This window comes from Ambystoma mexicanum, chromosome 4p (genome assembly GCF_040938575.1).
Source record: "Ambystoma mexicanum isolate Mex_15411 chromosome 4p, UKY_AmexF1_1, whole genome shotgun sequence".
NCBI lineage: Eukaryota > Metazoa > Chordata > Amphibia > Caudata > Ambystomatidae > Ambystoma > Ambystoma mexicanum.
In genome coordinates this window covers 1,002,810,351-1,002,833,526 of record NC_090927.1, presented here as the reverse complement: position 1 = coordinate 1,002,833,526, position 23,176 = coordinate 1,002,810,351, and the positions used below count along the sequence as shown (strand labels likewise).

Below are 23,176 nucleotides of genomic sequence, written 5' to 3'. Positions count from 1 at the left end.
ACCTGTAGAAGAAAATGGCCCATTTTGCAAACAACACTAATTTTAGCCGACATTGACAGTGAGGCAGATCGAAAGTTTTTTTTTTACCAGGGACACAGGAGTGGGGACAACACCCAAAGCAGTGGGCCATAGAGAGGCAGACCAAAGAGCAGTGTCAGTCAAAGACCCCAGAACCTCTGTCTTGTCCCTGTTGAGCTTCAGACAGTTTCTGCCCATCCATTCCCCCACGGCCACCAGGCAATCACGCAGCCGTCCTGACACCTCTGAATGGTCCAGGTCTAAACAGACTAAAATCTGGATCTCGTCGGCATAGGAATAGCACCGGAGACCATGGGAGTGGATGAGACATAGATGTTAAACAACATCAGGGACAAGGCAGAGCCTTAGGGAACACCACAGATGAGTGCACAGGAAGAGGAATTAGGTGGGGGAAGTGAAAGAGATTGAACCCTATCAGCAAGAAAAGAAGAGAACCAGGCCAGGACAGGGCCAGAGAGGCCGTCAGGCTCCATGCGGGACAACAGGGTGGCATGGTATACAGTATCAAAAGTTCAAGCAATATCAGGGCTCCCACTACACCCTGATCAACCCGCATGTTAAGGTCGTCAGCTACGGACACCAGGACACACTCGGTCCCTCGGCCTGGCCGGAAGCCAGACTGAAAAGGATTAAAGAATTCAGAGGACTCCAGAAATGAAGATAGAAGTGGAGAGAAAAGAGATTCTAATACTTTCATTAGGAACAGAAGAAGTGAAATAGGACAATAGTTAGCCAAAGTAGCAGCCTTACATGAAGGCTTTTTCTAAAGCGAGATAACAGTAGCTTGTTTAAGTGCCTTAAGAATAAAACCCTGCTGGCAGGAGTGATTAACTGCTGTCATGGGCCAAGGGAGGATGTCAGGTAAAATATCCACAAGAACAGTAAGGGGGATAGTATCAGAAGGAGACGCGGACTTCAGTCTCTCCAGGGACATCTTGAGAGGAAAAAACAGGGAAGTGTGACCATATCTGAGAGCTAGCTAAAGGTTCAGGCACTGTTATAGGTCCCGTATTAGAGGCAGTTATTTTATTAAGATTGCAGATATCCACAATTTTAGTCTCAAAGAACTCAGAGAGAATCACAGAGGCCTTGAGATGTCACACCTGCTCTGTGTCCCCCATTCGCTAAAAGAACCATAGATTTCACCACTCCTCTAGAAGCCTTCTCTCTCTTTTTTACTGAACCCAAAACAATGAAAATAATACCAATTTATTTTTGTTGGGGGTGGGGGAGTCCCCCAGAAATCCTGGTTTCTCTATAAACCTAAGCCTAACCCCATCCCCACGCCTTTTATCCCCTTACTCCACTTCCCACAAACCTTTCTACCAAATTTTGGTATTTTTTTCGTTGTTCATGTTTCGGTGAAAAAGCATTCTCTGTAATGTATTCAGTAAAATCACTGGATACCCTCGGGCTTCCGCCTTGGCCATACAACTGAGTCTGCACTTTTTGACCTCAAGAACCAGCTGGACGATGCCAGAGACTCAGGAAACCTCTCACTCCTCATGCTTTTGGACCTATCTGCAGCCTTCGACTTGGTTTATCACTTATACTCTGCCACCACCTAATCAACACTACCTACTTCTCTCCAGACGCTGCCAAATGGGTCGCATCCTGCCTGACCAACCGCACTTCACAAGTCTCTGCTGACCACCACTCCTCCACCCCCACAGCAATTTCCTGCTGAGTTCCCCCAAGGCTCCTGTATCTCCCCCACTCTCTACAACATCTATACTAAACACCTCTAAGACCTCCTTGACTCCCTCAATATCAAATATACAAATTATGCCGATACCCAGATCCTCATCCCTCTCACTTGTGATCACTGCCTGGACTCCCCAAGAAATCAAGCCCAATACGAAATCATCCAAGGCTGGATGGCCTCCCATCGCTTGTGTCTGAATGTGGAGAAAACTGAACTGCTTCTTGTCAGCAACCCCTCACACCTCGCCAAGCTCAGCCTAGACTACCAGCTGTTTACCATTGGCAATCACCCCATCCACATCTCATCTTCTGTCAAAACGCTCAGCTTCCATCTGGATGCCACGCTCCCACTATCCCAGCACATCAACGCCGCTGCCTCCTTGGCTGCATATGTGACCAAACTTATCAACGTGAGCCAACCCTTTCTCTCAACTGACAACTGCCTGCAACACCCTCTTGGGAGGCACCTCAGAGTGTAACCTGAACAAGTTACAAACCATCCAGAACAACACCTTGAGAGCCGCACTGGGGCTAACCAAACATGACCACATCACTGCAGCCAGGAGAGCAGCACACTGGCTCCCAGTCCGCGAACTGATCAAATTTAAGATCCTCACTCACCATCACCCACCGCTGTCTTGACAACACTGCCCGAGTTACCTGTCCGAGAGACTATACAAACCAGCCACGGCCAGGCCCACTCGGACTGCTTACGCTAAAGGCTTGTGTACTGCTAGATTCAAGCCGGCCAAAGCTGGAGGCTCTAGTTTCACAGTCTCTGCAGCTACGCTTTGGAACGCCCTTCCCCCTGCCTTGAGATCAGAGCCTTCCTACACTGTGTTCCGAAAGAGACTGAAAACCTACCTATTTTATTAGCAGCCCTTCTCTTGCTAACTGTGTGTAACATACTAAACTGCAACCAGCGCCTAGACGCCCAAGGGTTAAGTGTGCTATACACATTTATAAATTAAATAAAGCAACAATCAAAGTTACTAGTTAAACAACTTCTCTTAACAAGGTGAGACTGCAAGCAAAATAGGAATCTCTGCTTGGCCAAAGAGAGCAATAATAATTATTATTATTACATTATTATTATTGTTATTATTATTATTATACACTCTGGAAGAGGCGTCCAGACAATACAACTTAATAGAACACTGATGGCTCGCCCTTGTGGGTATCTTGCAGATCTTCTTGATTTGATCTCCCCCTGCTTTACGCCTGTGTACACTTCATTGAACTCCTCTTTCCCAAATGAACCTTCAGTCAAGTGGCCCACTTTTAACATTGTAGTACAGTTGGAAGTAGAAACGTATAATCCTTGTTTCATTGATATCAGCATGCTTTCAGAATGAATGACAAACATCTAGTAGCTGTAGCCATCTAATTATATATCTAGCAGTCACTTTGCAATGTGTTTATAAGCTGGACAGAATTGCTTCGGTGTGCTATGTAGGAAGCAGACTTATGATGCAGGAGCTTAGTTGTGGGCGAGTTTGTTTTTCAATAAGAGGCTGACGTTAATATTTCTTACGGTCCTGGTCATTGTATGGCTCCGAGCTTGGCCAAAACATGTTCTGCACCTAAACTATTGCTCCTTGTACATGGTGGGGTCAAATCATTCTTCTATAATATTAGACATGGAGAACTATAGGGGGATTTTTTTATCACACCACTAGAACAAATATATGGATCCGAGTCTGAGTCCTTCCATTACAATATTCAAAGATGGCTCATAGAGCAGAGACTCTCAATGACCACATGGGCTTATAAAAAGAAGAGAGTTAACTAATAAAAAACAATGAATGCAACTCATTACTGGTGCCACTTTCAACTACAAAGAGTGCATGCAGTCAAAGCGGTCAAGCACTGCGTCAACCTGATAACCGACCCTGCAATACCACACTCTATTAAAAATTCCACCGCCATCCACACCTTCTTCGTCGAAAAATCTCGAAAGAGGACCTTGTAGAAACCCTGGCTGCCCTCAAAGCCACACCGTATACAGATGACATCCTCCCAGCATCCATCCTCAAGACGTTCCAAGCAGAAATTCCCCTTCCCTATCTGGAGATCATCAACAGCTCCCCAACTGAATACACCTTGCCATAAACCGTAAAGATAGGACAAATCTTCCCTCTACTAAAGAAACCCACTTTGGATCCCAACAACTTACGTAACTATCGCCCCATCACCCATCTTCCCTTCTTAGGTAAGATCATCGTGAAAGCGGAAGACGCGCAACTGCATAAACACATCAACAGCAACAATGTCTTCCATACCTACCAATCCGGGTTCCGACCCAGATGCAGCACGGAGACAGCAACCATACAGGTGGTCGACGACACCCTCAACATCTTGGACGAGAGCCACCCCTGCCTTCTGGCTCTAGTCGACATCTCAGCAGCTTTCAACACAGTAGACCACCAGGCGCTCATGGACACCCTACATCGGCACATGGGAATCAGCAACCTTGTCCTAGGATGGTTCAAGTCCTACTTTGTCAACCGCCAGCAGTTTGTTCAGATGGATTCCTCTAGATCGCCAATGCTAGCCGTCCCCTAAGAGTCCCACAGGGTTCCATCCTCTCCCCAGTGAACTTCAATCTACACATGGAGCCGCTGGGAGCCCTCCTAAACCCACACAACATCCACATTTACCAATACACCAATGACACACAGCTATACCTCAAGATCGACTCCATAAAGGAAATGCACAAGCTCAAAACCTGCCTCTTGCAGGTCTTGGATGTCCAGTGCATACTTGAAGCTCAATCCCACCAGGGCCAAATTCCTATTCCTCACCAACAACACGAGCACCCAGCCATACAGACCTGGCTTCACAATTGAGCTCACCGCCTGTGCCAAGTCCCTCGGGTTCCACATCGACAAACGCCTCTCCTTCAGGACACACATAGTTAAGAAAACTCAAACAGTTTGGTATTCGCTCTCCCTCCTGTGGAAAGTCAAGCCCTTCCTCCATCCCGACAGCTTTAGATGATCTGTTCAAGCACAGGTCCTACCACGCCTGGGTGGGGGCAATGCCGTCCTCGAAGGCCTCCTGTCGACCTCCCTTATGTCCCCGAGAAGTGTCCTACACGCAGTTGCACACCTCGTCAAGGGTCTACGTAGATATGACCACATCACCCTGGATCACATGGACTTTCACTGGCTCCCATTGAACGCACAAATGACCTTGAAGTCTTGCTGCACCATCTATATGGTAGTCGACCTCAAGTCACCCAGCTACCTCACAGAGAAAGTCAGCATCTCTGGCAGACAGCGCACCACCATAAGCCAGGACACGTGCCGACTTGAAATCCGCTGCTGCAAAAAGGAAAGGACCAGAAAACAAGCCCTCGTTGCCTACGCCCTGTAGTCTATGGAACCTCCTCCCCTTCAGCATGAGACTTGCTCTTACAATTCAGAAAAGAACTCAAGACTTGCTCTTACAATTCAGAAAAGAACTCAAGACTCACCTCTTCAAGGAGTCTCTCCTTCTCAACACCTAGGCCACAACTTTGCCCCGGTGCCACCTTACTCGCTAGATGCCGTCTGCCCCTCACCTCTCCGCCACCCTGTACAGCTGTACCCCAACTCAGTGCCCCTTGGTATCCTACCCCCGCTGTATATCTGCTCTGTTGTTATTTCCAAAAAGCGCTCCGTTATGCATCTGTACTGTTGTATACCTCTGTAAAGCACTCTGTTGCTTCGTAAAAGCTAGGTCCGCGCTCAATAAATACAATAATAATAATAATAATAATAACAGAGGTCTTCTGCTTTAAACATTGTTCTGCCTTATGCAGAATGTTAAAACAAAAAGACAACTTTTAAGATGAAAGTTCCTCAACTCTCCCTGCAAAAAGACAGTGTCATGAAAATATGAAGATTGAGCAAACAAAACGTACGAGCAAAATCATCTGGATCGCAGATGGTTACATAGATGAACAAGTTACTCTCTTACCTGGTAACGTTCTTTCGATGGGATGGTCCGACGACGTATTCCAGATCTATGAGATGTAATCACCACAGCTGTGCTGCTTCGTAAATTTTCGGCGTCTGCGTCCTGCGTCGATGACGTCGATACGCCGCCCTCGAGGACCTCCTCCGACGGCACTGGATGTTATAAGTAGGACGCACGACGCCCGTAGCCTCAGTCGTAGTTTTTTCCCCCAGAACGTGTGGCACCAGTCTTCTGCCAGTCTGACAGACAAAGCCTTGCGGAAACGTAAGCTGCAATCGCGTAAGAAATTCTGTAGCGGGGAAGGCAGGGAGGGAGCGATATGGAATATGTCGTCGGACCATCCCATCGAAAGAACGTTACCAGGTAAGAGAGTAACTTGTTCTTCGAGGGGATTGGGTCCTCCAACGTATTCCATATCTATGACAGGCTCCCAAAGCAGTACCAATGCAAGGAGGTGGGAAAACGAATTTAGAAAACAGAAATTTAGAATGCCCAATCAAATTGCGGAGTAAAGGACCGCCTTGCCAAAGGCCAGATCCTGCCCACGGATGGAATCGAGGGAGTAGTGTCGTACAAAAGTATGTACCGAAGCCCAGGTGGCTGCATCACAGATGTTATGAATAGGAACACCCCTCTGTAGGGCAATAGAGGCAGCCATACCCCTGGTAGAATGGGCCCGCATGAGTCCTTACCCGCCAAGCGGTAACACTCAGAGAAAGCCAAAATAATCCAGCGAAACAAAGTCTGTTTCGTCACAGCTTGTCCCAAACGCTTTCCAGCGTAACCAATGAAGAGTTGATTGTCCACTCCGACCCGGGACATGCGTGAAATATAAAACGCTTAACGCTCTCCTAGGATCAAGCCTATGGAGCCTCTCCTCTTCCTTACCAGGATGTGGAGGAGGATAAAACGCCGTAAGAACAACCTTCTGGCTTAAATGAAATTCCGACACCACCTTCGGAAGAAAAGAAGGACGAACTCTAAGGACAACCCTGTCCTTATGAAACACAGTGAAGGGTGGCTTAACTGAAAGTGCCTGTAACTCACTCACTCAGCGAGCGGAAGTGACCGCTACCAAAAATACAGTTTTAAGAGTTAACAGTCTCAAAAGGCATGAATGCAAAGGCTCAAATGGAGCACCCATCAGAAACTTAAGAACAAGGTTCAAATCCCAACCGGGCACCTGGAAAGGTGATGGAGGGAACACATTAGCGAGCCCTTTCAGAAACTGAGAAATTAAAGGAATTTTAAAATAGGAACACTCTTCAGATGAGCGCTTAAATATGGACAGCGCCGCCAAGTAACCTTTTACGGTACCCACTTGCAGGCCCCTGTGGGCCAAAGAAAGCAAAAAAGACAGAACCATGGGAATGTCACAAGCAAAAGGATCCACATTTGGAACCCTGCACCAGTCGCAGAATTTACGACACCGGCAACGGTACAGACTTTGTTGCGGGCCGTCTGGCCGATAGCAACACCTCCATCACGTCTTCACGGAGGTCCCAATCCTTATACCTCAACCTTTCAGAAACCAAGCGTGAAGGTTCAGGGATCTGACCTATGGATGGAGAACCTGACCCCCCTCCCGTGAGAGCAGATTGTCTCGGTAGGGAAGACGACGTGGAGGGCAGATGGACAAGTCGAGAAGGTCCGGGTACCACGTCCTCCGGGCCCACGCCGGAGCAATCAGGATCATCCGGGAACCGAACCTCCGTAACCTCTGCAGTACTTGCGGGATGACAGGGACTGGAGGAAACGCGTACAGCAGTGGGAATGACCACTCCACCACGAACGCGTCTCCTAAGGCTCCTTTTGTAGGAAATTCCTGCGAGCAGAACCTCTCGCCCTTCCGGTTGACACTGGAGGCGAAGAGATCCACTTGAGGGGTCCCCCAAAGGGCAAAGATCTCCAGGAGAATCTCCTGAGCCAACTCCCACTCGGGAGAGATCGCGCTCTGCCTGCTCAGAGCGTCCGCCGACTCGTTTTCGTCTCCGGCCAGATGAACTGCCGAGATCGAAACTTCCTGCTGGATTGCCCAGAACCAGAGCTGCATCGCCTCCCTGCACAGAAGAAGTGACCCTGCCCCCCCCTTTTTGTTGAGGTAGTGCATGGCTACCGTGTTGTCCGTCAGGATCAGGACAGTCTTCCCTCGCACAGTCGGCAGAAAAGCCTTCAGGGCTAGCCTGACGGCCCTCAGCTCCAACAGATTGATATGGAGTCTGGACTCCGACAGAGACCAACGACCGCTGACTGTCAACTCGTTGGCATGAGCTCCCCATCCTGTGAGGAATGCGTCCATCACAATCGTCACCTCCGGCCAGGGTAGCCAAAATGGAGCCCTCCTTCATCAGACTGTCTTCGACGGCCCACCACATAAGGTCCTGGGCGACCGAGGACGGCACCTGAACAGGGTCCGACAACCTGCCGGGGGACTGAGACCACTGGAGCTTGAGTGCCCATTGCAAAGATCTCATCAGCAACCTGGCCTCTGGCACCAGAAGAATGCAGGATGCCATGAGGCTGAGCAACCTCAAGAACTCGAACGCTGGGAGACTCCGGGCAAGCTGAAACTTGTGCACCATCTGCTGAATGTGATGAGCCCTCACCTGGGGAGGAAAACACTGCTCTCCAGGGACGTGTCGAGCACTGCTCCGATGTACTGGAGACTCTGAGTTGGTGTCAAATGGGACTTCTTTAAGTTGAGGGAGAAGCCCAGCTTGTGGAGGGAGTGTCAGGTGACTGACAGATGATGCAGGACTTGCTCAGGAGAGCGCGCCCTGATCAACCAATCGTCCAGGTAGGGGTAGACGTGAATCCCCCCTTTCCTGAGGTGCGCTGCCACCACAACCATGAGCTTGGTGAAGACCCTCAGGGTGGAGGTCAATCCGAACGGCAGGTCCCCAAACTGAAGGTGCGAGTCACAAACTGCAAACCTCAGGTACTTCTTGTGCTTTGGATGTATCAGCACATGAAAATAAGCGTCCTTGAGGTCGAGAGACACCAACCAGTCCTGAAGTTCAAGGGCCTGGAGGACTTGAGAGTAACCATCTTGAACTTGTCCTTCCTGAGGAGTTTGTTCAAACCGCGCAAGTCTATGATGGGTCTCAATCCCCCATCTTTCTTGGAAATCAAAAAATAAGGGGAATACCATCCCTTGTTCCTCTCCGCTACATGCACCAGTTCTATGGCATGTTTCTCCAGCAGGGATTGAATTTCCTGTGCAAGGAGCGGATCCGGACTCTTCAAAGAGAGATTCCCCGGTGGATTGTCCTGAGGCCTCTGCCGGAAAGGAAGACAGTAGCCGTGGGTTATGATCTCCAGAACCCACACATCTGAAGTAATGGCGCGCCACTCCGCAAGATACTGCGCCAGCCTTCCCCCAACCGGCGAACCATGGGACATGGCCTCATGTCTGAGCTGAAGCGGCTGCGGCGTTGCCTGAGGGCAAAGAGGCAACAGCCCGAGCGGCCTTGGCACCTCGAGTACCTTGTTTTCCACCTCTGGCACTCCTACGGTGGCCCCTTTGACTGGCAGCTCCTCGCGCTGTACCAAAGGATGAGTAATAACGAAAGGAACCTCCCCTCCATTGCTGACCCCTAGGACGAAAAGGCAGAGATTGGCGAACTGCAGCGCCCAACGACTTTGCTGCAGCTTTGGAGGTCAACAACCTCTAAAGTATCTCGTCAGCCTTGCTGCCAAAAAGATGTTCCCCATCAAAGGGCATGTTGAGGAGCCGGGCCTGCACATCAGGAGCGAACCCCGACTTCCGCAACCACGCAAACCTGCGTATCACGGTGCTCGCAGCCATGGACCGGCTGACGCAATCTGCCATGTCCAAACCCGACTGAACGGCCTCACACATGGCATCCTTGCCATCCTGAGCCATGCCAAGGAAACCATCCCGTTCGTCCCCTTCGGGAATACGTTCAGCCGCTAAGGAAACACAGTTCCACAGAGTGTGCGTGAAACGTGACAAGGCACATATGGAGTTGACCGCCTGAAGCGCCATACCCCCTGAAGAAAACACTTTCTTCACCCAGCCGTCAAAACCCTTGTCGTCCCTATCAGGAGGGATGGTAGGATACGACGCCTGCTTTGCCGGGGCCGTAGCCGCCTGCACCACCAAACTCTCCGGAGTGGGGTGCTTGGTCAAGTAGCAGGGGTCGCTACTGGCTGGACGGTATTTTCGCGGCAAAGACTTGCCCACTGCCGGGAGACTCTCCGGAGCAATCGAAGCCGCCGCCACCCTCCTCTGTAGAGCCATATGGAACGGCAGTACCGGGTCAGTTGGTGGACCTTGGTCGAGGATATCCGTACGGTCATCCTGAAGAAAATCCCCTGGGGGATCAGACCATCCCAAGTACTCGGTGACCCTGGACATAAGGCGCTGGTACGTGGAGTCGGCATGAGTGCCAGGCTCAGGCCTACGAAACTCCGGCTCTGGAGAGGTGGCCAGCCCACTGGCATCATGCAGGGATTGCCGCAGGTCCTCAATTTGGCTATGGCCCGAGAGAATCTCGTCCGGCACTGTATCCGGAACCATGCCATCATCAGAGCCCTCATCCACCTCTGAAATAAACTCAAGCTGGCGGTAAGAAGGCACAGAATGTGGAAAAAATCCATGCTTGACCTTTGCCAGAGCCCCGGGGAACCCCTGTCGAAACAGCCTCGAAAGGCGTTGAGTGAATCGGCGTCGACGCCAAACGCGGCGCCGACAGCATCGATGGCGCCGACACAGGCCTCGAGGCCGGGGTCCCGAGCGTGTCCCTCGACAGCCTGGGCGCCACCGGCGTCGACGTCTTCCTCGAAGACACCACAGGTACACACCGTCTCGAGCGCGTCGAGGACCGGGACCTGGAACGGGCTTGACAAGAACGATTCCCCTTGTCCAAGCGGGACCTCTCCCGCGAATCATGCCGACCACCCGAGCCCGAAGGCGTGCGAGCGGTGACTCTCGACCGATCACGACCGACCCCACTCGGAGGCGCGGACGGACCAGTGCCCTGCAATTCGAGAATCACCAACATTTTCTTCCCGAAGGAAGCCTATTCCTCTGGGGTCGCATGGTTGGTGGGGTAAGCGACCTGCCGACGGGCGGAGTCCTCGGATGAGGACGGGGAAGGCGACCGATGACGGCGCTTCTGTGAGTGCCTCGAAGAGGTAGAGGAGTGGCGGGACCGACTCCGGGACCGAGACCCACTGGACTTTCGACGACGACGCGGAGAGTCGCTCCTCGAATCGTCCATCGAAAGCCCCACAGACCTTAACTTCCGTGGCTTGGACACCTTACCTACCGATAACGTCTTCTTGCGCTCCCGCAAGGCTTTGGACGTGAGCGACTGGGAGTCAACACAGTCATCCGTGTCATGGCCTCCCCGAGGCACCAGAGGCAGGCGTCGTGCGAGTCCGTAACCGACATCTTGGACCCACAGTCCCCACACTTCTTAAAGCCCGGACGCAGTGTGGAAGACGAAGTAGACATCTTCACGAAGAAATACTTTCACAATACGAACAGGTTCGAAGAACCGAGAAAGAACAGAAACTCCAAAGAGTCGAGGCGCGCCGAGATAACCGAGGCGAACACGTTCACAGAAAAAACGGAACTGAGGCTACGGGCGTTGTGCGTCCTACTTATAACATCCAGTGACGTCGGCCGTTAAGGAGGTCCTCGAGGACGGCGTATTGACGTCATCGACGCAGGACACAGCCGCTGAAGATTTTCCGAAGCAGCACAGCTGTGGTGATTACATGTCATAGATATGGAATACGTCGGAGGACCCATTCCCCTTGAAGACATTTTTCTGCATACATTTACACTGTTATAATTCATTTATTGCGATTATGATCCATGCCAGATACCAGTCTATTGTGCAAAAGCCGTCTTTCAGGAATCTATGAATCATTGACACACTTCAAGATCACTGTCAATCTACATACCTTTTTCCTTTCTTGAAATGGCAGCTATACTTGGGATAGTCGTACAATTCGGTCATTCGGTCTTTAAATAATCCTCTGATGGGGCTCTGCTCAAGAAATGGCTTGGTAAGCTTGTTTTGGGCTTCCACAAATGCCTGCAAAAAATGATATCATGATTCCATCACAGATTTGCTTACTGCACATACCTCCTTAAAGTGGTTAGTCTCAAATTCCAAAAGAAAACATGCACATGAAAAAATCTCACACAAACACAAAGTATGTTAAGAATGATGGCTTTTATAACCACCCAAACTACTGTTTTCGCAACAAGTAAGTCTAGGTGCAGAAAACCTGTAATAGGCACTTAAAAGTCAGAAAGAAAGGCAGATACTGGGGGTGTAACATGCAAAATAGGGATGTGAGAGGAGGGCCGGTGCGGGTGGGTTGGGGGGGGTTGGCACACCCAAAGAAATAATCCAGCAGGAAAGATTTTGAGGAGGTGACATAGCAACACTGCTAGAATAGCTCCTGGAGAATAGCCCCTCTCGTAATCACCAGTTCTGGATGGAGATTAATCATCGTTTTGAGACAAAAAGAAAAAAGAAAAGAGACACAGAAAAGGGGGTCAGAGTATCCTCTTAACCCCCAAACTCTGTGTGGGTCCAGATTTCATTTAAAGTATTTGGGTCTCAGGCCCATTGCATGATTTTAGAATGGGCTGGAATGGTATCAACCATCCAGTTCTGCAAAAAAGGATTGGTCAACCTTTGCAAATCTGATTTAGGAAGTAGGAGAGACTACTTGCAGTGTCCCTGATCTTCCTACGAAACATATGGTGACCATATGCCCACTTCGGAATGCGAAACCCGACTCGATCACTGACTGGATTACACCTTCCTTCTAGGATCTTACCTTTTTAACTTCCAAATCAAGTTTGCAACAAGATAACAGCAAATCCGATTAGTTTAGTTTAGGTGGGATGTTACATAGAATTTTTATAGCACACAGCTGGTGGTGCTGATGATCTCCTCCTGTAATTTGGAGTGTCTGGCTTTGGTGGCCAGTAATGAAGTATAGTTGGTAAGGGAACTATTCTGGGAGATGTCAGCAATCTAACGGCTCTACCCATCACTTTGCAATTCAAATTGTGAAGGGACGATCATGGCAGGGGTCAGAGATCTAACACGCCCCCCCTGCCACTAGATGTACGGGTGTGTGTGTGGGTGTGTATGTCTGCTGGTGATTCACATACAGTGCTTGTCTATCCGTACTGACCCACAGCTCCTCCAAGTATTGTTGTGGTGTGTATCAGTGAGGTCAGAGTAAGTTGTTGATGGAGACCATGGGGAGTTGCAGTAAGTAGAGGAATGGTTTGGTAACTTCTTGTGCTAACTTGTTGCTTAATAGAAAGATTGCAATGGTAAGCATTGGCACATATATTGTATTTGTAAACTGACATTAACATGAACACTGTAAGCAGAATAGCATACCAAATTTGCAGAAAAGCGTAGGCTGACCTTCATTAGTACCTGCAAGCATGGCATGGTTACAGTTTCCGATATGGTGTGAGGTTGGCTATGTCATTTGCTAGTGCAAAGAGAGGTATGGCAGTGCTGTATCATCACCACGTGAAAGGCTGAGCTGTGTTACAAGTGTAATATCTGCGAGGTGTTTCACAATAGCGAATAACAGAATACTCATTAAAAACAAAGTTCAACACCATTTACTATGGTCGCAAGAATGGTTGAAAGAATATCAAAGAGTCTTCTGGGAAAACGTACAAAAGAACAGGATGGCCCCTTTGGCTATACTATGAAAACCTTGCCCTGGGTTAACCAAGGGGGTCATTATGAGTCGGGCGGTAGGGGATACCGGGCACCGGTAAGGAGACCGGTGCCGGTAATCCCCTACCGCCCGATTCCGAGGTCCTCCAATGGGAACCGCAAGGGACGTGTGGTCGGACCACACGTCCCTTACGGGTCCCGTTAGGGGACCAGGCAGCTATTTACAGGCCTGCCATGAGCAGGCCCGTAAATAGCGCATTCCCAATTCCCATTGAGCCCTATGCGGGCTCAAATGGGAATGGGGAATGGCTTGTTCAATGGGGACTTACCGGTCCCGCCAGGGTCGGACTACACCGGTAAGTCCCCATTGAACAACACTGGTGCCGGACCCGTTATTGGTGGCAGTCATGGTGCAAATAGTGCCATGACTACCACCAATCTCGGAATGAGGGCCCAAATCTCTGTTGTGGTGGAGCAAGGTGCAAAGGTGTCTGGTCCAAAGCGGATGCATCCTATCCATTGTCAGAATGAGTCCATAGTAAGTTTGTTTCACCTCTTTGGGACTTTGGGGGTGGAGGAACCCCTACAACGAATTTGAGGGAAGCCACTAGAACATTTAAAGGATAACTCTGCTTTAGCAGTGTCAGGATGGGTGTCTAACTAAACAAAAGCAGCTGTCTAAGCTAGGAAACTCTGGTGTCCCAGTACAGGCCCATTTCCCTTATCAGAGAAAAAAAAAAAAAATTCCATGGATAACGCCCCTGCTTGCCAACTCCAGGTCACTCACAGTCAGAGGACAGGTTGTTTCCAGCACCCTAGCATGCGTTCTAGGCAGCTTTGCTGATTGTTTCTTGGTCTTAAGGTGGCCTCATGGGCTCCTAAAACAGAGTCCACATTCCTAAAGGGCAAGAACTTGTGATTTTTTTCTTGCCTCCGGGCATCCTCACAATGTTGCACCTACTGCTAAGTACTTTTTATTGCCTCTTGCCTTAGGAGATACACAAACAATTGCAAGCCAGAAATGTCTTCCCCATTACATTATTTATTTTAATTTTTATAATGCGCCACACACCCGTAGGCCTCAGAGCACACATTAAAACGTGACAAGACAGACACAGAAAAAAGGAGAGAATCAGCAGTGGTAAAGGCAATATGAGGAGAATCCCAAAGTAGTCCGGATTAAGGTTGAAGAGATGGGTTTTTATTGCTTTCTTAAAAGTAGACAAATTAACAGATAGGCGTGTTGGAGCAAGAAGAAGATTCCATAGCCTGGACGTCAAAGGTGGTCCCTCCAAAGCCAGCCAGTTTATATCTAGGCTGAACGAAAGTTGGCGCCGTAGATGAACGAAGATTCCTTGTGTTGAGATGGTGCTTCACACGATCAAAGAGGTAAGCAGGACAGATTTTAGAATGGCATTTGAAGGCCAGGGTCAAGAACGTATGAGTAATTCTATGCTCGATCGGCAGCCAATGCAGGGCTCTCCTGGCGTCAGATACATGCATATGCGAGACAATTCTCGAGTTGCTCGAATGGCGTTGTTCTCGGTTACCTGCAGGGCACAAATGTTAAGAACTGTGGTACCTGCCAGCAAACTGTTGTAGTAATCCAATCTCAAATTAACAAGTGCAGTAGCAAGCAGAGCGCAGTTCTCAATGGATAGGAAAGGGCAAATGTAGTTTATACGTTTAATGATGAGACCACATGTAGATCGTATATAAGAGGCATGTAGTTTCATGGAATGTTCCTCGTCACGAACCACCCCCAAGGTCTTAACTTTTTTGGAGTTGGCGATGATCGTGCCCGCAATACGGAAGTTGGAATACTCAGGAGCCAATTTACTCAGGCGTGATTTAGCGTCGACAATCAGGAGTTCCGTTTTTTCTCTTTCAATTGAGTGCTAATGAGTCACATGCCATCCATGCCTGGATGGCATTGCAGATGTTTTTTACGGCAGACAGGTCTTGCTCATAATGACCACTAAGCTCGAGAACAACCTGGGTGTCATCAGCATAGTTTGTATACCGTACCGAACACCCAGGGCGTCTAACAGGTCGGGCAGAGGCTGAATATAAATGTTAAATAAGACAGGGGACAAGCAGGAGCCCTGGGGGACACAGCACGATCTAATAACAGGCACAGAGTGCTCCTCACCAACTGATACCCAGATAAACCGGGGTCCCAAGAAGGAAGATATCCAACTGGAGGCTAGAGTGGAACAATGGGCGACCTCCCGAGTCTCGTCACTAGTAAAGAGTTGCCCACCATATCGAAGACAGCAGAGAGGTCCAGAAGCATCAGCAGGGCAGGGCAGGATGACCTCTATCCGCCATGCCAGCGAGGGTGGATTTGAGGTCCAACATGGCGGTTTCAGTCCCATGCTGTGCTCTATAACCAGATTGACGCAGGCCAAGAATCTTATGTTCTTCAATGTGTTCCTGAAGTTGAAGATAGGCTATTTTGTCAAGGATTTTTAAGATAAATGGCACATTGGTAATGTGCCTGTTATTGTCAACCGCCAGTGGGTCGAAATTAGCTTTTTTAAGCCGGGGTGTAAACGAAAGGTTGAGTTTCGTCATCCAAGGTGCTAGAAGTTCAAGAGAGCCTTTAAAGACATCAATCAGTAGGGCAACCATCCCCGGGGCATGAGGTGGATTTTAAGTCCCAAATAACCTTACACACTTTCTCTTCTGAAAAATGACAGAAAGAGTAGCATAGGATGTTATTAGTGGTATCGGCAGGCCCACTGGCGATATTTAACTTGGCATCTGATCTTCAGATTGAAGTTATCAACCACCCACAAATGATTGCCTCCCTACGATAAGCCCACTAGAGGATACTGATGCTACCCTTTTCCTTATGATACTCGGGGCCCACCCAATCAGCTCTGAGCCATAGACCCTGGAAGGCTTGTAATCGGCTCCCTTTTCATTTGAGGTCTGCGGCCCTTGTCAGGACCTGGATTAGAGCCCTCCAGTAGGCTCTTGGCAATGTGCTACCCTTCAAAATTATCCAGCCCTTACAGAGGCCTGTGCTAGAGCATTCAGTAGACTCTTGTCAATGTGGCATGGGCCGTGCTCATCAACAAGCTTGTCTTATCTCTCTAGTATTCACTTCATATGTACCAGCTCTACAGGTCTCCTTCCTTAATCCCACACCCTTGGCTTCCTTCTGCCTCCCTTTATATTGTCTAACTCCCTTAAATGATCCAGAATGCCTGAGATTGGTAGTATCCTTTCCTGCTTATAGACAGAGCCAAGGACTAATTGGGGTTGCTTGGTCCTACCTCCTCCCCATGGATTTCCACCTCCCCTCTTATTATACACCCATGTCATGAGATGGATTTTAAGTCCCAAATAACCTTACACACTTTCTCTTCTGAAAAATGACAGAAAGAGTAGCATAGGATGTTATTAGTGGTATCGGCAGGCCCACTGGCGATATTTAACTTGGCATCTGATCTTCAGATTGAAGTTATCAACCACCCACAAATGATTGCCTCCCTACGATAAGCCCACTAGAGGATACTGATGCTACCCTTTTCCTTATGATACTCGGGCCCACCCAATCAGCTCTGAGCCATAGACCCTGGAAGGCTTGTAATCGGCTCCCTTTTCATTTGAGGTCTGCGGCCCTTGTCAGGACCTGGATTAGAGCCCTCCAGTAGGCTCTTGGCAATGTGCTACCCTTCAAAATTATCCAGCCCTTACAGAGGCCTGTGCTAGAGCATTCAGTAGACTCTTGTCAATGTGGCATGGGCCGTGCTCATCAACAAGCTTGTCTTATCTCTCTAGTATTCACTTCATATGTACCAGCTCTACAGGTCTCCTTCCTTAATCCCACACCCTTGGCTTCCTTCTGCCTCCCTTTATATTGTCTAACTCCCTTAAATGATCCAGAATGCCTGAGATTGGTAGCATCCTTTCCTGCTTATAGACAGAGCCAAGGACTAATTGGGGTTGCTTGGTCCTACCTACCTCCTCCCCATGGATTTCCACCTCCCCTCTTATTATACACCCATGTCATGAGATGGATTTTAAGTCCCAAATAACCTTACACACTTTCTCTTCTGAAAAATGACAGAAAGAGTAGCATAGGATGTTATTAGTGGTATCGGCAGGCCCACTGGCGATATTTAACTTGGCATCTGATCTTCAGATTGAAGTTATCAACCACCCACAAATGATTGCCTCCCTACGATAAGCCCACTAGAGGATACTGATGCTACCCTTTTCCTTATGATACTCGGGGCCCACCCAATCAGCTCTGAGCCATAGACCCTGGAAGGCTTGTTATCGGCTCCCTTTTCATTTGAGGTCTGCGGCCCTTGTCAGGACCTGGATTAGAGCCCTCCAGTAGGCTCTTGGCAATGTGCTACCCTTCAAAATTATCCAGCCCTTACAGAGGCCTGTGCTAGAGCATTCAGTAGACTCTTGTCAATGTGGCATGGGCCGTGCTCATCAACAAGCTTGTCTTATCTCTCTAGTATTCACTTCATATGTACCAGCTCTACAGGTCTCCTTCCTTAATCCCACACCCTTGGCTTCCTTCTGCCTCCCTTTATATTGTCTAACTCCCTTAAATGATCCAGAATGCCTGAGATTGGTAGTATCCTTTCCTGCTTATAGACAGAGCCAAGGACTAATTGGGGTTGCTTGGTCCTACCTCCTCCCCATGGATTTCCACCTCCCCTCTTATTATACACCCATGTATTTTAACACTCACTCATAGCTGTATTTACTAATTACATGATAGCGCAGAGGAGTGTTGGCCAAGGGTTTAAAGACAGCAACTCCTAGTTTGGGGTCCAGTGGCAGTGTCAATGCAGCTCGTAACTCTGTGTCCTGGTTTTCTTCACCTCCAATATGGATTGTTCCTCCATGTTATCCTGCTTGTGTAAGCGAGCAACATGATCTTTCTTTCATTTCCCATAGACAGTAAGTGGGTTTGGTAAAGCCCAAGTGGGTTTGTGAACTTCTGACCCAATCAGTAGTCTGTTTGCAGCACAAGTCTGCTCACGAGCCTCCCACTCGCTTTCTTGCCTCAAATCTTGTCAAAAGTATATTCCGATTGCAACATTCTTTAAACCAATGGCTAACAGCAAGGGCATCCTCACTTGCCTGCCCATATATAATCTATCCCCTTTACTGCAGCCCAGTTAGTGGAGAAAGTCCCTGGAGATCCACTTACTACAAGCTCCATCAACTAGCTACAATGTGCATACACTGAATTCCCGCATTTGGACCAGCATAACCGGACATACTGTGGCAGAGGCTAACCATGCATATGAAAGACAACAAAGTAAGGGAATCTATCGTAACATGGCACAGCAAGTCATGGAAAGGCATAACAAGCCATACAATGTTAAACAGGGCTTCTTCCCCATACTCAGACACTGGCAAATGGAGACAACTCTTGTTTTTTTACGCATACTCACTTACACATAATGTGCAACAAGGTCCAGGAAACGGCAGATAGGGCATCTTGGGAACTTCTGCTGAATACTTTAAGCGAAGCGCTAGTGGGTTCCTGGAGGTTTTGACTTTTTGATTTAGGCCAAGAGTTGCAGGGTTTTGAAAATCACATGCACTCATTTCACCTTCCTTGATATGTTGGTTGGCAGACAGAAAGCTGTCTCAAACTTCACATTGGTTAGGTTCTGCACCCCGTTGTGCATTCAGCCTGTAAGAGCAACACCTGTTGGGCAAAGAACAGCCTTTATCTGCCGGTCAGGGCTGTGGTCTACATCCGTGGACATTTTTCCAAGAAATCTGCCCTGGTCTCTCCAGCAAGCTGAAAACAACATTCTTTCGAGTGAAAAATACAACTCCATTCTCACACAGCACGCTGTGGCGAGCCGGCAGAAGGAGTCGGTCTAAGTCGTGACATTTTCAAGGGTGTTTTTTCAAATAATAAGAAAAATGCCTATCTACCCCTACCGCAATGAGGGAAGTTCCTTGCTAACAAAACAAAAATTAAGGAGGCTCGTCAAAGTCCAAAAGAAATATTCCTTAGTCCAAATCCCAATAGCTAACTGGCCCTACCACTTAGGAAAACAAACAAAAAAGAAGGAGGTCAAAGCATTAGCCTGTGTCCTTGGCTTCTGTTTGGCCTAACAATTAAATTCCTTTTCCAAGAAAGAGTTTTAAAAGTTCACCAAGTTCTGTATTTCTTCCCAACAGTTCTTGCAGTACAGTGCTCGGTCTCTCTGCAGGTTCTGTATGACAAGTTTTAAGTCTGTACATATATTCCATACGGTTCCCTTCTTTCTGGAAATAATAGGTTTTCTTAACACAATTCCAGCATTTCTCACTTCGTGCTTGACAGTGTCTTTGTCTTGCTTTTAAACACTGGAACCCTTCAGGTTCTCTCTCCTCGCAGTTCTGGTCACTATGTTTTGTGTTTTCAGGACTCCCCAAAGTCTTCTGGCCCTCTGACAGGCTTGCTTTAGCATGGCCTTGGCAGGGCGTATGTACGTTCAGGTTTTTCTGGCCTCCAGTAACCCAAGAGGCTTCTCCAGCCTTCAGCCTTAATGTCTCACAGGTTTCCCAGAGCTCCCCAAAGCTCTTCAGCCATTTGCAAGGCAGTCTAGCATAACACTGCCCCTCCAGGACGTCCTCCCATCAGAGACTTGCCTCTGCGTAGGACTCTCTCTCCTCCATTCTAGGTTCCTCGTCATTTTATGTACCTTGTCACAAACAAACGGGGTCTTTGACTGTGGAGTTCAAGAGGGATCCAGCATTGCCTCAAGCCAAAGAAATTGAAGCAATGTCACTATTTGGTGGACTCAAAGTAGATGTAAAAGCAGTCTTTCCAACACCCATGTAGGTAGACAATGTACTCTGGACTGGGAGTTCCTTACCAGAATGGGAGTCCTGGTCCCCAAGAGGGGTGTAATTCCCAGGGATTTATGTGATCACTGCACTGCCAAAAATGTTGACTTTAAAATTGCTGACTACATTCACAGCAACGCAGCGATCACATAGTTATAGTGAATATGTGTACACAAAATATTACAATAATGGACAGTTTAGTTATTTAAAGAAATTCCATATATAAACTATGTTGTCTGTGCATATTTAAAGATTTACTGTGTTAAATATACCTGAAAGGAGAGGCGTGTTTTTGCTGAAACCCTGCAGTGTATGCAATGCGAAGTCCAAAGTGGACGTACGCCACACTGAAGTAGAAAGTAAAATAATTTTATGTTTAATGGGCCCACGCGCATAACAATATAAAGCATAATCCTTACGAAAAATAACCGCACATGAAAGTAGAAATCAAAAAATAACGTCAGAATATAAACCGTTTCTATACGAGTTGAAGCATTATTGTGGGGGTACATTTACCAGCCCAGCAGAACACCCCTGCACCACCAAAATGCATTTTCAGCAGTTACAAGAAGAATGGCTGTGTTGGCTCTGCTGAGTACTTATTCCCTTGCATCCAAACTGCATTTAGCAGTTACCAAATATAATGGCTGCACTGGCTCTTTTGAGCACATATGGGGCAAGATGAAACATAGAACACCCCGAGAATTGCTGCAGTTATTTTCTTCATGTGCACCAAAAAGAAGAATTCAAAAGCAGCCTGGTGGAGCGCTGCTATGCTGAAAGCTCAAGATTTCTAACTGAAAGAGAAAATGTTCTGTGTTTAAAATGAGTGTGCACTGATGCCATTTCCATCTTTTCAACATTACACAGTTTGGTTGCTGATAAGACACATTCATGCCCATCTATCTTCATCTTATACACCAGCAAAGGAGGGCAGTCCTCCCGGAAAGGCATAGTGTGTCAAGTAAAATCTGTGAACTAGCAGCTAAATTCACGCCAGGCCATACGGCAAGCATTTTACTTTTGCAACAAAATAACACAGGCAAACTCTTCACAAGAAGCTCTCTCTCTCTTTGCTTATGTCAGTTTCAAAGAACCCTTGTTTTTGAACAGATTCTTGTGTGTTAGAAATTGACCCGAGTTATGGAAATGTGCAGATCAAAGATGGGAGGAAAATTGCATTTGTAAGTGACTAAGGAAAGTAAAATGAACCTGTGTTACTTTGCTTTGCAAAAACAATGAAAGGACACTTTTAAAGCAAAAATGTGAAATCATCCCAATATTCACACAGAAACAGCATTATTTGTGTGGAACTGGGGTGATTTAAGTGTAGATCATACTTTTTACTAAAGACTTGGTTTCTGTGAAAGAAAGTAAGAAAGAAAAAAAATGTGTGTTTGAAAACAGCAGAATAAAGGGGACTGGGCAGGAAATTCAAAGGCACTAAACCTTCCTGGGACAGGAATCTCCCCCACAAACTATGAATGGGCCTAGGTGTGGGAATTTGCGACCTCGTCAGACTTCCTGGCATTCCACCAGCCAGGAACAATGGATCAGGGGAACTGGCCTTGTCACGGGCAAGTGTGAATTCCTGGTTACACCGCTCTTAAACTGCATCTGCCAGAATGAAAGGTTAGGATGACTGGGGAAATCTTAAGGACTGCCCTCCAGTGACAGATGCCATCCATTTGATTTAAAGGACTTTTGATATCAAAGTATTTATTTCAGTAACCTAAAGAAACAGTAACGTGAAATTATGACTCTTTTAAATGTCAGTTTTGCGCCATTAAAATAAGACATTGTAGGTTTTTCTGACATGTGGTGGACGCAAACACCAGTAAAGAACAAGTTACTCTCTTACCTGGTAACGTTCTTTCGATGGGATGGTCCAACGACATATTCCATATCTATGACAGTAATCACCACAGCTGTGCTGCTTCAGAAAATCTTTCGGCGTCTGCGTCCTGCGTCGATGACATCGATACGCCACCCTCAAGGACGTCCTCCGACGGCCGACATCTCTGGATGTTATAAGTAGGATGCACGACGCCCGTAGCTTCAGTTGTAGTTTTTTCTCCAGAACGTGTGGCACCAGTCTTCTGCCAGTCTGACCACACAAAGCCTTGTGGAAACGTAAGCTGCAATCGCATAAGAAATTCTGTAGCGGGGAAGTCAGGGAGGGAGCGATATGGAATACGTCGTCGGACCATCCCATCGAAAGAACGTTACCAGGTAAGAGAGTAACTTGTTCTTCGAGGGTATCGGGTCCTCCGATGTATTCCATATCCATGACAGACTCCCAAAGCAGTACCAATGCAAGGAGGTGGGTAAAGAATTTAGAAAACAGAAATTTAGAATGCCCAATCAAATTGCGGAGTAAAGGACCGCCTTGCCAAAGGCCATATCCTGCCCCCGGATGGAATCGAGGGAGTAGTGACGTACAAAAGTATGTACCGAAGCCCAAGTGGCTGCATCACAGATGTTACGAATAGGAACACCCCTCTGTAGGGCAGTAGAGGCAGCCATACCCCTGGTAGAATGGGCCCATAAGCAGACTGGTGGGTCCTTACACGCCAAGCGGTAACACTCAGAGATAGCCAAAATAATCCAGCGAGACAAAGTCTGTTTCGTCACAGCTTGTCCCAAACCCTTTCCAGCGTAATCAATGAAGAGTTGATCGTCCACTCTGACCGGGACATGCGTGAAATATAAAAGCTTAACGCTCTCCTAGGATCAAGCCTATGGAGCCTCTCCTCTTCCTTGCCAGGATGTGGAGGAGGATAAAACGCCGGAAGAACAACCTTCTGGCCTAAATGAAATTCCAACACCACCTTCAGAAGAAAGGAAGGACGAACTCCAAGGACAACCCTGTCCTTATGAAACACAGTGAAGGGTGGGTTAACTGAAAGTGCCTGTAACTCACTCACTCTGCGAGCGGA

The 23,176-nt window shown here is 47.9% G+C and overlaps 1 protein-coding gene across 1 annotated transcript in view; it reads right to left on the bottom strand.

The window, feature by feature from the left end:
• Positions 1–23,176, bottom strand: part of PREP (prolyl endopeptidase) — a 1,557,310-nt gene that overhangs the window by 1,393,907 nt on the left and 140,227 nt on the right. The window contains exon 3 of the mRNA XM_069606586.1: positions 11,644–11,777. Coding sequence (XP_069462687.1) covers positions 11,644–11,777 — 134 coding nt within the window. The remainder of the gene's footprint in view (positions 1–11,643; positions 11,778–23,176) is intronic.